General features: G+C 48.0%; 2 protein-coding genes across 5 annotated transcripts in view; one reads left to right on the forward strand and one right to left on the reverse strand.

Moving 5' to 3' along the window:
* Window positions 1-2,132: 2,132 nt before the first annotated feature.
* On the reverse strand, window positions 2,133-9,662 carry TMEM213 (transmembrane protein 213). Of its 2 annotated transcripts, none has more exons than XM_017880389.1 (3): window positions 9,447-9,662; window positions 6,065-6,133; window positions 2,133-4,494 (listed from the first exon to the last, which is right to left on the reverse strand). In XM_017880389.1, exons 1-3 carry the CDS (start codon window positions 9,526-9,528, stop codon window positions 4,325-4,327), a joined length of 321 nt encoding a protein of 106 aa, XP_017735878.1. In that variant the 5' UTR covers window positions 9,529-9,662; the 3' UTR covers window positions 2,133-4,324. The 2 variants fall into 2 exon arrangements, with proteins under 2 accessions (XP_017735878.1, XP_017735877.1); XM_017880388.1 differs by having other exon boundaries at window positions 3,605-4,494; window positions 6,065-6,136; window positions 9,447-9,659.
* ATP6V0A4 (ATPase H+ transporting V0 subunit a4) overlaps window positions 9,438-13,072 on the forward strand; it is a 93,027-nt gene continuing 89,392 nt past the window's right edge. For 2 of the 3 annotated variants that reach the window (XM_017880383.1, XM_017880385.1), the window contains exon 1: window positions 9,509-9,599. The gene's annotated coding sequence lies outside the window, so the exon portion shown is untranslated. Of the gene's footprint in view, window positions 9,600-13,072 lie in introns of all 3 variants that reach the window. The other variant, XM_017880386.1, reaches the window with a different exon arrangement.

Raw genomic sequence — 13,072 nt, forward strand, 5'->3', positions numbered from 1 at the left:
TGTCAGCTGTGCAGAGCCACAGAAGGATTTTGGAAGGGGGTGATTTGATTGCTTATTTATGTATTAGACAGATCACTCTCGAAGAAGTGAGGAGGAGGGGCTGGAGCCAGGTAAGGCTGGAAGTAGATGCCAGGCAGAGGGTGTTTACAAGCACTCCTACCACATGGCAAGGAAGATCCCCTATAGATGACTTCAAAATGGATACTGGAATTCAGACAGAGCAGTTTCTTGATCATTAACATCTAGATTAACATTTCTCCAAGTTTAAAAATATGCTTCGGTATATTTTGTAAAAATGAGGTCTCCTATACACTGAATATTTGTGTCCCCCTAAAATTCATGTTGAATCCTAGTGCCCAAGGTGATGATATTTGGAGGTGGGGCCTTTAGGAGGTGATTAGGTCATAAGGGTGGAGCCCTCACGATTGGGATTAGTGCCCTTCTAGAAGGGGCTCCAGGGAACTCCTTTGCCCTCTTTCCACCACATGAGGATGCAATGAGAGGATGGCTGTCCATGAACCAAGAAGTGGACCCTCCCCAGAAACCAACCATGCTGGCACCCTGATCTCAGACTTCCAGCCTCCAGAACCATGAGAAATAAATGTCTGTTGTCTAGAAGCTACCCAGTCTATGATAATTTGTTACAGCAGTCCAAACCGACTAAGACAAGGCTCAAGCTATCCTAAGACTTGTTTTTGATTAATTTTTTGTTTTGCTTTGTTTTATTTTAGAGACAATGTCTTGCTGTGTCACCCAGGCTAGAGTGCAGTGGCTATTCACAGGCATGATCATTGGGCATTACACCCTCAAAGCAATTAATCACTGGGCCCAAGCCGTCCTCCCTTCTCAGATTCCACAGTAGCTGGGACTACAGATGTGCACCACCAGGTCCAGCTGATTAATCTTACATGCTGTAAAATTTAATTGTTAATAAAAAATTGTATATTTGTTTTGTTTGCGTTAGGTGTCATGCATATGAAAAGGAATATATATAAATAGTTTTTTTTTTTTTGAGATGGAATTTTGTTCTTGTTGCCTAGGCTGGAGTGCAATGGTGCGATCCTGGCTCACCGCAACCTCTGCCTCCCAGGTTCAAGCAATTCTCCTGTCTCAGCCTCCCAAGTAGCTGGGATTACAATCATGTGCCACCACGCCAGCTAATTTTGTAATTTTGGTAGAGACGGGGTTTCTCCATGTTGGTCAGGCTGGTTTTGAACTCCCGACCTCAGGTGATCCGCCCACCTCAGACTCCCAAAGTGCTTGGATTACAGGCGTGAGCCACCACACCCAGCCAGGAATAGATTTTTAAATGATGATTTTTATTTAATGTAATTTATTTATTTATTTGAGACAGAGTGTCATTCTGTCGCCCAGGCTGGAGTGCAGTGGCCCGATCTCGGCTCACTGCAAACTCTGCCTCCCAGGTTCAAGCAGTTCTCCTGCCCCACCCCCGCAAGTAGCTGGGATTACAGGCACCCGCCACCATACCCGGCTAATGCTTTTTATTTTTCGTAGAGACAAGGTTTCACCGTGTTGGCCAGGTTGGTCTCAAACTCCTGACCTCAGGTGATCTGCCTGCCTCGGCCTCCCAAAGTGCTGGGATTACAGGCATGAGCCACCATGCTGGGCCACTAAATGATGATTTTTAAAGTCAGATAATTATGCCGCACCTTAATATTTAATACTTTATTTCTACATATGACATTTTGATACAGGCATGCCCCATATCATATGGACTCTGTGTTACATAAAGTGTAGCTGTATTGAGGACAGTGTCCACTGCTAAAGGCAAAGTTTTCAAATGAAAAGTCCATCTACCATTAGGTAAGTTCTGTTGCTTTAAGTTAGGACATTTTTAGATCTCTGGAAGTTGATGCCTGCTTTCCCTCTCAGATTTTCTTTTTTCTTTATTTTTTTCTTCTTGAGGCAAGGTCTCACTCTGTCCCCCAGGCTGGAGTGCAATGGCAAGATCAAAGCTCACTGCAGCCTCAACCTCCTGGGCTCAAATGATCTTCCCACCTCAGCCTCCCGAGTAGCTGGGACCACAGGCATGCGCCACCAGTCCCAAATAATTTTTTCCTATTTTTTGTAGAGATGGGGTTTCGCCATGTTGCCCAGGCTGGTCTCAAATTCCTGGGCTCAAGCAATCCTCCCATCTTGGCCTCCCAAAGTGCTGGAATTACGGGCGTGAGCCACCACATCCAGCCCAGATTACCTTTTTTAACTTATTGACAGATAAAGATCTGGTCTGCTGTAATCAAAAAATTTTCTGTTGAGAATAAATCTGAGAGGTAGCATCCTGGAAGTAGAACCATCAAACTATAGAACCATTTTCTTTACAGTCTCAAGGAAAAGAGTGGTTGTATTGATTCATTCTATCCTTTCTCTTGTGCAGATGAAAGAAAAGCAATTGACAAAATGCCTACATTTTAATGTGAGATGTCAGACTGCACATACTTTTCACTTCAAGGTAGTCTAAGAATCTGTGGGGTTCTCTGATATAAATACATGTTTTCTCGCAGAGGGCAGAAATTGCTTCATAAGGAGTCATTTTGTCCTTTCTTTCTTCTGATAAACCTGCCCTCTCCTCCTCTGCAAGGGTTCACAGTAATGTGCAACGTCCACGCTCCATGCTAAGTGACAATGACTGTAATTTGAGAGAGCAGTGACCAAACCATTGGCTCCTTCAGAGGCTGGTTATTTCAGCCATCTGGAGAAAAATGGAGGCTCCTAATGCCGAGTGAGGACCTTAAATCGTCTAGGGCAAAGACTCATTTGTTCGTTCATTCATTAATTCACCCATGCACTTGTTGGACAAACTTGAATAGGGTACTATGCCCCAGGCGGGTGAGGAAGGATAAACTGCGGAGGGGCCCATTCACAACAGCTGCACATCAGGGCAGAGCAGAAGTGTGCTAAGAGCACCAGCTCCAGGTCACCCAAGGATGACCAGGAAGGCTCCAGGCAGATCAAGCATTCAAGCTGGGTTTGGAGGAATATCCTTGATTCTGGAGGTGGAGTTGGGAAGCAGCCATCCCAGACAAGAAAATGGCAGCATAGAAGCTGAAGACACCAGGATGAGGAGTGGGCCAGTCAGAGTCCTTACTCCTGCATGTGCTGGGGGACAGATGGACTCCTACAAAGAGCTGAATGCTGGACTGAGAAGTTTTAGTCCTTAGGAGCTACTGATTGTTGCCAGCAGGAGGTGACAGCTCCTACCCTGGCAGCTGCCCATAGGAAGTGAAGAGCTGGGGAGGAAGATCCTCAAGGCAGTGAGGACAGAATGCAATATCCCTAGGGGAAGGCAGTGAGGGCCAGAACTAGGGCACCGGCGGGGAGAATGGGTGGGACAGGAGAGCCGTGGAAGATGGGATGAAGCCAGAAGGAGAGCCGGAGAAGGATTTGAGGTGGGTGAAGATGGTGGGAGTGCCAAGGGGATTCTCACATTTTTATTTTTAACTTTAAAAAATTTTTAATAGAGACAAGGTCTCGCCATCTTGCCTAGGCTGGTCTTGAATTTCTGAGCTAAAGTGATCCTCTTGTCTCAGTCTCTCAAAGTGCCGGGATTACAGGCATGAGCCACCACGCCCAACCAATCCTCACATTTTTTTTTTGATACAGAGTCTCACTCTGTCCCCCAGGCTGGAGTGCAGTGGCATGATCTTGGTTCACTGCAACCTTCGCCTCCCAGGTTCAAGAGACTCTCCTGCCTCAGCCTCCCAAGTAGCTGGGACTACAGGTGTGCACCACCACACCTGGCTAATTTTTGTATTTTTAGTAGAGACAGGGTTTCACCATGTTGGCCAGGCTGATCTGGAACTCCTGACCTTGAGTTATCTGCCCAGCTCTGCCTTCCAAAGTGCTGGGATTACAGGCATGAACCACCGTACCTGACCGATTCTCACATTCTGAAATGACAGTTAAGCCCAGGACTCAAGTCAGGAAGAGAAGCCAATGACTTGGTTTTGGTGAGAAGGTTATGCATTTGTTTCTGAACATGTTGACAATGAGACTAAGTCATAGTTTCTTGTGCACCTCCCTTGGTGCCTAGAAGAAAGGTTAAAACAGGACAAATTCCAGAAGGACTATCTTGAGAGAGGAGTCACGTGGGCTCAGAAGGCCCAGGGGCCCTTGGGAGCAGCATGCAAGGGCAGCAGTGGCTTGCCTCACTTGGTTCTCCCGTTCTTTCTTCTTTCCCTTGTAAAAGTAACTGAAGCTTAAAGGTGAAAATGACTTAAATAATAGAAACCATGTTAGCCCTACTCCCCTTCCCCATTAGCCACAAATTGGTGGCGATCACCGTTTTGTGCACCGAGCCTGGGTCTCACGCTTGCAAGTCCTTGAGCTCATCTGGAGTCAGCTTCATCAGTTTGTCCACACAGAGCAGGATGAGGGTGAGGAACCAGAGGCTCCAGCCAACAGCCGCCGCGATCCAGCCGTACTCGTCCACTCCTGCGCGGCAGCACCGGGCTGCTTGTGGGCAGAAGTCCACGTCTGGTGGGGAAGGGAGAGTAAGGACGACGGCATGCACCACCAGTCCCACCCAGGCTTCTCTACCATTAATATTAACAGAACAATCACAGCGCGGTAGCTGACACTGATGTGGGTCTACTACGTGCCATGCACTGTGCTGTGTGCTTTTACACATTAGCTTATGCCTTGCTCACGAAGTGACAGGTGCAATTTTTATTCCCATTTTACATGAAGAAACTGAGGGTGTAACTTGCCCAAGGTCACAAGATGGAAGAAGGAGAACTCAAACCAAGTCTGCAGGACTCTGAAGCCATACTCTTAACCTCTATGTATTATTCCCTAATACCCTTCCTTTTTTTTTTTTTCTTTTTGAGACAGAGTCTCACTCTGTCACCCAGGCTGGAGTGCAATGGATGACAGAGTCTCACTCTGTCGCCCAGGCTGGAGCCAAGCAATGGAGGCTTGGCTCACTGCAACCTCCACCTTCTGGGTTCAAGCAATTCTCCTGCCTCAGCCTCCCAAGTAGCTGGGATTACAGGTGCGTGCCACCACACCTGGCTAATGTTTTGTGTTTTTAGTAGAGAAGGGGTTTCACCCTGTTGGCCAGGCTGGTCTCGAACTCCTGGTCTCAAGTGATCCACCTGCCTCAGCCTCCCAAAGTGCTGGAATTACAGGCCTGACCCACCATGCCTGGCCTACCCTTCCTTTTAAGTGCCCAAGTTAATGCATTCGGTCATTCAGTGAGGGCAGGATAAAGGGAACCAGACAAAATAAAGCGAAACTTTCTTCTTTTCTTTTTGAGAGGGAGTCTCACTGTGTTGCCCCGGCTGGAGTGCAGTGGTGCAATCTTGGCTCACTGCAACCTCTGCCTCCCAGGTTCAAGCAATTCTTCTGTCTCAGCCTCCCTAGTAGCTGGCACTACAGGTGCATGCCACCACCTGTATTTTTTTGTATTTTTAGTAGAGACCTGATAATTTTTTTGTATTTTTAGTAGAGATGGGGTTTTACCATGTTGGTCAGGCTGGTCTCGAACTCCCGACCTCAGGTGATCTGCCCACCTCGGCTTCCCAAAGTGCTGGGATTATAGGCGTGAGCCACTGTGCCCAGCTGCAAAACTTTCTATTAGCTAGACATGCATAATAGTGGTTGCTCTATGGATTACTGAGCACCTTGTGGCTAGAAGTATGCAAGAACAGGAAGAACGCGCATAGAAGAAGAAGAAATGTGTATGTCAAGGACAGCAAAACCAAGCTCTTGCATTGGGTGGAAGTTGGACTAGATGATTTTTATGGCCTTTCCACCTGCAGACTTCTTCAAGCATTTGAACCTAGGGCATTGTTAGCTGCTGACCTGGGATGGATCATTAAAGCGATCTGTGTCAAAGATTGTGCACCTAGATGGGGATCAGAGCCAAGAAAGCCTTTTAGACCTGCTCTGCAAATAGTTCTGGGACAAACCACACTGGTGCACAGGAAGGCCAAGAAGGCCCTTGGCCACTTGACACCAACCAACGGAAAGCAGGGAGGCCTTTGTTTCCCTCCCAGGCGGAGGGCCAGTTCTGGGGTTAGAGCAGTTGGCAGGAGAAGCTTACTGAGGCACAGCTCCAGGGTCCCAGGGTCTGGGTGGTGAGCGGTCAAGGTTGAGCTGTTGCTGCTGCTTGCTTCTGGAAGAAAAGATGGGAGATAGTCTCAGGCACTAGCAAAAGCCATTCCCAGGCATAGATTTTGAAATCTTTTTTGTAAATCAGTAGTGAGTATTATGAAAGTATTATAGAAGCTCCAGCATGGGCATATTGAGGCTTTCTGCAACAAAGCTAACTCCCTGTTATGGACCGAATTATGTTCCCCTCTCCCCAGTTTCATATGTTGAAGTCCTAACCCACAGTGTGATTGTATTTGAAGATGGGGCCTTCAAAGATGCAGTTAAGCTTAAATGAGGTCCTGTGCGTGGGCCCTAATCCAATATGGCAGGGTTCTTAGAAGACGAGGAAGAGGCCGGGTGCAGTGATTCATACCTGTAATCCCAGCACTTTGGGAGGCCGAGGTGGGCAGATCACCTGAGGTCAGGAGTTCGAGACCAGCCTGGCCAACATGGTGAAACCCCCATCTCTACTAAAATACAAAATGAGCCAGGCATGGTGGTGCATGCCTGTAATCCCAGCTACTTGGGAGGCTGAGGCAGCAGAATCGCTTGAACCCAGGAGGTGGAGGTTGCAGTGAGCTGAGATCACACCATTGCACTCCAGCCTGGGTGACAAGAGCGAAACTCCATCTAAAAAAAAGAAGAAGAAGAAGAAGAAACATTAGCAGCATACATGCACAGAGAAAAGTTCACGTGAGGACCCAGTGAGAAGGCATCTATCTGCAACCCAAGTAGGGAGGCCTCAGGAGAAATCAAGCAATCAACACCTTGATCTTGGACTTCCAGCCTCCAGAATGATGGCTGTCGAAGAAAATTAAACATCATACAAGCAAGCCCAGAGATTGCCAGAATACGCAGCACATAGATTGATTCGTGAGCAAGGAGTGGAAAGATAAAAAGGACTTCAGATGAATTCTTAAAGTCCTGTTGGCTTGAGGTGTGGGATTGGGTTAGGGATCTGAGGCATCCAGGTTCCTGTCCATAACTGACAATAAGAAGAGAGATGACCTCTAAGTTCATACCGTTCAATACAGCAGCCACTAGCTACTTGTGGTTGTTTAAATTTATTACAATTAAATTCAGTACAAAACTCAGCTTCTTGGTTACATTAGACACATGCCAAGGGTTCCATTGCCATGTGTGAATAGTGGCTACCATATTGGAAGCACCATTCAGACATGGGACGTTTCCACTCTCAGTGTAAGTTCTATTATTAGACAGTGCTAATGCTGACCTAGGTAGATGGAAACCAAGAGATGGATTGGAAGAACCTTCCTAGAAATTATATTACTGTTCATTCTGCTTCTTTGGGAATGCAAAAAGGAAAAAAAAAAGGTGGTGGGTGTGGAAACTCTCAAGGCTCCCCTGACTATGGGTCAGCGTGTCCTTCAAAGGTGCGTGTTGTCACACAGCAGGACGAGTTAAGAAGAAACCTGCTGTTTAGCTAAAACCATGAAATTGCTGCTGAGACTAATTTTATGCCACCCAACCCCCAAGCCACTCCAATGTCCTGCTTAAAGTATAGTAATTGCCTCGATGCAATCTGTTACTGTAAATTATTTACAGCTAAATGGCTTAGAGCCTGGTCTTTATTTGTTTTGGAGAAACTGATTCCTCACTCTTCTAATTTTCCTTATGACTCAAATAACTTCCTTGGCCCTGACTTTCATCTCACCTCTACACCTAGAATGGAAGTTGTCCTCTTCCAAAGTGAGTGGAAAAAAACCCTAGTCGGCTAAATGCTAGGGTTAGGTTCAAGCTTATGAAATTGCCATTGTTATAGGTCAAAATTGTTCGATATCAGCAATTTTCTATAGTTCAAATGGAATAGCCCCGGTGAAAATTCCTAAGAATTTAAACATCACCCTCCTCCCTTATAAGCAGAGCCAGAAGCGAGGGAGGGACTGGTCCACTTGGGGCTATTCCACAGGAAAAGCTGCTGGGAAGACCCAACAATTCAGTGCAGTTAAACTTGTCTTCTAATTTTCAGCTCCCATCACAAGCAAGGCACTGTCAGGGTAAGTAGAAAGAAACTCAGCACTCTAATTTGAGGAGGGGTGAAGCTGGAAAATAAAATGAATGTGCTTACCATAATTGCTGACATTCACTGTGTACGTTCTATGGGTTATTTATTTTGTTGTTGTTATTGTTTTTTTTTTTTTGAGACAAAGTCTTGCTCTTTCACCCAGGCTGGGGTGCAGTGGCCCAATCTCAGCTCACTGCACGCTCCACCTCCCGGGTTCACACGATTCTCCTGCCTCAGCCTCCTGAGGCACCCGCCACCACGCGTGGCTAATTTTCTATGGGCTATTTCTAAGTTCTTTACATGAAATTATATCAATTCCTCTTGACAAGCACTATGATGGTCCCCATGAGATAAAGGAGGAAACTGGGCATAGAGAGGGAAAGTAGTTTGCTTGAGGTCTCATGGCTAGTGAGTCATAGAAGATGGAGTTGGATTCAGGCTCAGCAGCTCAAGAGCGCATGTCTTGAACCTCAACACCAACACCCCTGACAGTGGCTGCAGAAGAGAGTCTGAGGATGAGAGGGGCAGATACAGGACTCTGGGTTGCAGGGTTGGTTTTGGGAGCGGGAGAGTGTTGCAGGGCATAGAAAATGTGGTGGTGTTCTGAGGTGGCTGAGAACAAGATCAAAGCCAGGAGCGTGAGATGGTAACCAAGGTCCCTCTGCCATGAGTTGCAGACCCCGGCCTGGCAGGGCAAGGCAGGGGGTGTAGATCAGCCTTCCAGCCTCTGTCGGAAAACAGGGAGATAACCCACATTTCCAGTGCCCGCGGAGGCAGGAAGGTGGGAGACAGTGAATGGCAGCCCTCCTAGCAGTCAGGTTCTGTGAAAGTCGCAGAGAAAGTACAGGGGGCAGAGAGGGACGGAGGACTTAGGAAAGGGAAGGTCAGACACAAATGTGCACAGAGAGGATTGCAAAGCATGAGAGCTCAGTGGGGCTGAGAAGGAGCCTTCAGGACACAGTGGACCAAGAGATGTCATTTTGGTCCTCTGATGGGTGAGACTCCAGCAAATAACTTTTTCCTTTCTGTGTGGCAAAGGCCAAGAGAGGTGACTGCTCCTACCCTAGATGAGGAATTGAGTACCTGATCTCTGTCTTAGGCCAACCTAAGACCACCCCCACCCCAGCCCCACCTCCCACCCACTGCCTAATCCTTCAGATGAGAAAGTTCTGTTTCCTCCTTCCTTTGTGCAGGACCAACCCTGGCCAAAGAATCCTCCCCCTCCTCCTCCTTTCCCTCCCACCTCTCTTTTCCCTCCTTCCCTCCCCCTTCCCAGCCTGGCCACGAATAAAGCTCATAACGCTACCTGCCGAGCAAGCCGAGTGGAGGGAGGCAAAGGCCAGGCCGAGGATCAAGGCAGCCCGGGTGGCAGCGGGGAGGCTCTGCATGCTGGAAGCTGTGCTGAGTGCCGGGTGCAGGTGAGCCGGTCTCACAGAGTTGTGCTGAGTGCCTACTGCAGGTGAGCCGACTCCAGCCTGCAGGAGCTGGAAAGCAACTTATGCTGGGTGTTTGGGGGGAACACGACGGGGTGGAGCAAAGGAAACTTGGCCTGTCACACCTTCTCTCACCTCTCTAGAAGGGAAGCCAAACTGTTGGCTGAGGAAGGAAGGGAGGGGCAAGCTATGCCCTTCTCCCCTGAGCACAAATTTTGTCCTTATTGAGAAAAAAGGGGAGGATAAGAGAGATCTGTGTCATGCTGGTTCTTGGGACATGAGTTTGCTGCCTCTCCCATCTGCAGGTGTAGCATGGATGCTCAATTCCATTTGGTCCAATATTCATTGAGCACCTACTGTGTGCACTGATTGCACTATGCTGAAGTCGGGAGATATCTGCTCTCGAAGTGCGTTAATTACAAACACACATCATTCAACCCCCGAGCAGTGTTCCGGGAATGGCTTGGGAAGGATAAAGCACTGCGGGTTTCGACAGTGGAGGTCACATCTGCTGGTGGGACGCTTCAAGAAGAAAATGGCATTGGAGATGGGGCATGAGGGCTCACCCTGTAATCCCAGCACTCTGGGAGGCTGAGGCAGGTGGATCACTTGAAGTCAGGAGTTCAAGACCAGCCTGGCCAACATGGTGAAACCCCATCTCTAACAAAAATACAAAAATTAGCCAGGTGTGGGGGTGCATGCCTGTAGTCCCAGCTACTCAGGAAGCTGAGGCAGGAAAATCGCTTGAACCTGGAAGACAGAGGTTGCAGTGAGCTGAGATCTTGCCCCTGCATTCCAGCCTGGGTGACAGAGCAAGACTCTGTCTCAAAAAAGAATGGAAAGGAAAGGGAGGGGAGAGGAGGGGAGGGGAGGGGAGGGAAGAGAGAAAATGGCATTTGGCTCGGGCCTTGAAGAATGGCTAGAATTTTGACAGGGGGAGAGGGGAAGATGGCACTGTAGGTAGAGGGACAGATGAGTAAAGACCCAGAGGTAAGGAGGTGTCAGAGGTGGGCTGTACCAGCAGCACCTGGAAGCCCAGGTGAGCCGAGGCGGGTGAGGTGGGGAGGCTAGAGGAGAGCTGTGGACTGAGCTTCCGCGTGCCTGGTAGAGGAGTTTGAAACAAAGTCAGGAAGCAAAGGGGAAGGTTCTGTAGAGATTTCGAGCTGAGGAGTAACTTGACTCGAGTTCTGCATTCAGTCTAAATCATTTATTGAAAACCCACCATGTATATAAAAGGTCTTGGCTGGGCGCAGTGGCTCACGCCTGCAATCCCAGCACTTTGGGAGGCCAAGGCAAGCAGATCACGAGGTCAGGAGATGGAGACCATCCTGGCTAACACAGTGAAATCCCGTCTCTACTAAAAATACAAAATATTAGCCGGGCGTGGTGGTGGGCAGCTGTAGTCCCAGCTACTCGGGAGGCTGAGGCAGAAGAATGGTGTGAACATGGGAGGCGGAGCTTTCAGTGAGCCGAGATCGTACCACTGCACTCCAGCCTGGGCGACAGAGTGAGACTCTGTTTCAAAAAAAAAAAAAAAAGGTCTCATCCTAGGCTTTGGAGACTGAGATGACTGAGACATGGTTCTTCCCCTTGAGAACACAGTTCAGCAGGGAACCAAACCTGGAAGAAAGAAATTTGATGCAACCTGGCAAGACTCAAATAGCGGTACCTTCCACCGTGATGGGAATAAAAAGGAGGATGCGAAGCAATCTGCCTGAGAGGTGTAGGGGGAGGAATCACAAAGAAGTGATATTTGGGCTGGGTGCTGAAGTTTGTATGTGCAGATTAGAATTGGTGGGATTTTCAAGTCAAAGGAATAGCACCTATAAAGGCGAGGGAATCGTCTGTGTGCACACAGCCTGCCATGTGTGGATGTGTTCCTGCACATGTATGGGCCTGGGAAGGGTGAGGGGTGGACTCCAACTCTGTGGAAAGACATGGAAGGCGTGAGTAAGCCCCAAGGAAGGATTTCCTAGTGGAGTGTAACCGCCCAGGGGAGGCATTTTTTTTTCTAATTTGCTCAAAGATATAAAATAGTGGTGGCCTGTGTTCCTGGATTGGGGAATGGGGTCAACATGCCTAGGAAGGGTGATTTTCAGGCAGCGCACAGAAGTCCAGTTTAGGCATTACCACTAGTTGAACATTAAACAGTTGCATGCTAGGCCAGGCTCTTGGTATGGGGACCTGGGGGTGAGAAAGACCACACAGCCCTTGTGCTCAAGGAACTCAAGTTCCACACAGAGAGGACACCGCTTAGTAGAACAAACGCTGTCCTCAATGTTTTCCTCACAAGTAAACCCTGCAGTGAGCTTCACAGGGCAGGACTGATTTATCCGATGGGTACTAGGGATAACAGCAATGCATGGAATCCCCAAGATTTTCAAGGATCTCAAAAATGTTTGAGACCTGAGAAAATATTCTCGTATCCAAAATGTGAACAACAGACCAGGCATATTGGTACATGCCTGTCATCCCAGCACTTTGGGAGGCCGAGGTGGGAGGATCACTTGAGCCAGGGAGTTCAAGACCGGCCTGCACAACATAGTAAGAACCTTCCCCTCCCCCCCCAAAAAAAAACACAAAAAAAATTAGTTGGGTATGGTAGTGTGTACCTGTAGTCTCAGCTACTCAGGAGGCTGAGCGGGGAGGATCACTTGAGCCCAGGAGGTCAAGGCTGTGGTGAGCTGAGATGGCACCACTGCACTCCAGCCTGGGTGACACAGTGAAACTGTCCCCAAACAAACAAACAAAAATTTGAACAACCAAAAACTGGGCAAAATAAATAATTGTTTCAAAAGCAGAGTTATACAGTTCATTTGAAATGTTTAAACGGAAATGACTGAATGTGGGAGGCTGGGTGCATTTTAATGTTTTTGACGTGAGCAGAGCCTGTCCCTCCTATGGAATCGGAACCTGAGGTATACAAACATGTAAGATGTCCTGCCTGGGGCTGTTGTTTTGGTGGATTGAACAGCATCCGTAGCCTGAGCTGAGACCATCCTATCAAGTCACATCAAGGAAAGCTTTTCTAGGGGGCAGTGGATGTGGAGGAGGAGATAATGGGTTGGCCCTCCCTCCCTATTTTATCATTGTTATGTGATGTCAGACTGTTTTAGATGAGCTGTTTGTAGGACAAACGTTCTATCTACAGATGGAAGAACTTTGTTATTCCAAAATAGTATAGGCTGGGCCAGACGTGATGGCTCATGCCTGTAATCCCAGCACTTTGGGAAGCTGAGGCAGGTGGATCATTTGAGGTCAGGAGTTCAAGACCAGCCTGAGCAACATGGTAAAACCCCATCTTTACTAAAAAAAATACAGAAATATTAGCCAGGCATGGTGGTGCATGCCTGTAATCCCAGCTACTTGGGAGACTGAGGTAGGAGAATCACTTGAACCGGGGAGATGGAGGTTGTAGTGAACCGTGATTGCACCACTGCACTCCAGCCTTGGCAACAGAGCGAGACTCTGTCTCAAAAAAAAAAAAAAAAAAAAAAAA

This window comes from Rhinopithecus bieti, unplaced genomic scaffold, assembly GCF_001698545.2.
Source record: "Rhinopithecus bieti isolate Rb0 unplaced genomic scaffold, ASM169854v2 scaffold_11401, whole genome shotgun sequence".
Taxonomy (NCBI): Eukaryota; Metazoa; Chordata; class Mammalia; order Primates; family Cercopithecidae; genus Rhinopithecus; species Rhinopithecus bieti.

Bases quoted from the DNA above. Each gene is read 5' to 3' on its own strand.
- TMEM213 (XM_017880388.1), bottom strand. From the start codon at position 9,528: ATGCAGAGCCTCCCCGCTGCCACCCGGGCTGCCTTGATCCTCGGCCTG. The intron at 6,137-9,446 runs GTAGCGTTATGA...CTTTTCTTCCAG, and splicing joins CCACTCGGCTTGCTCGGCAG to AAGCAAGCAGCAGCAACAGC. The intron at 4,495-6,064 runs GTAAGCTTCTCC...CTTCCCCACCAG, and splicing joins GACCCTGGAGCTGTGCCTCA to ACGTGGACTTCTGCCCACAA.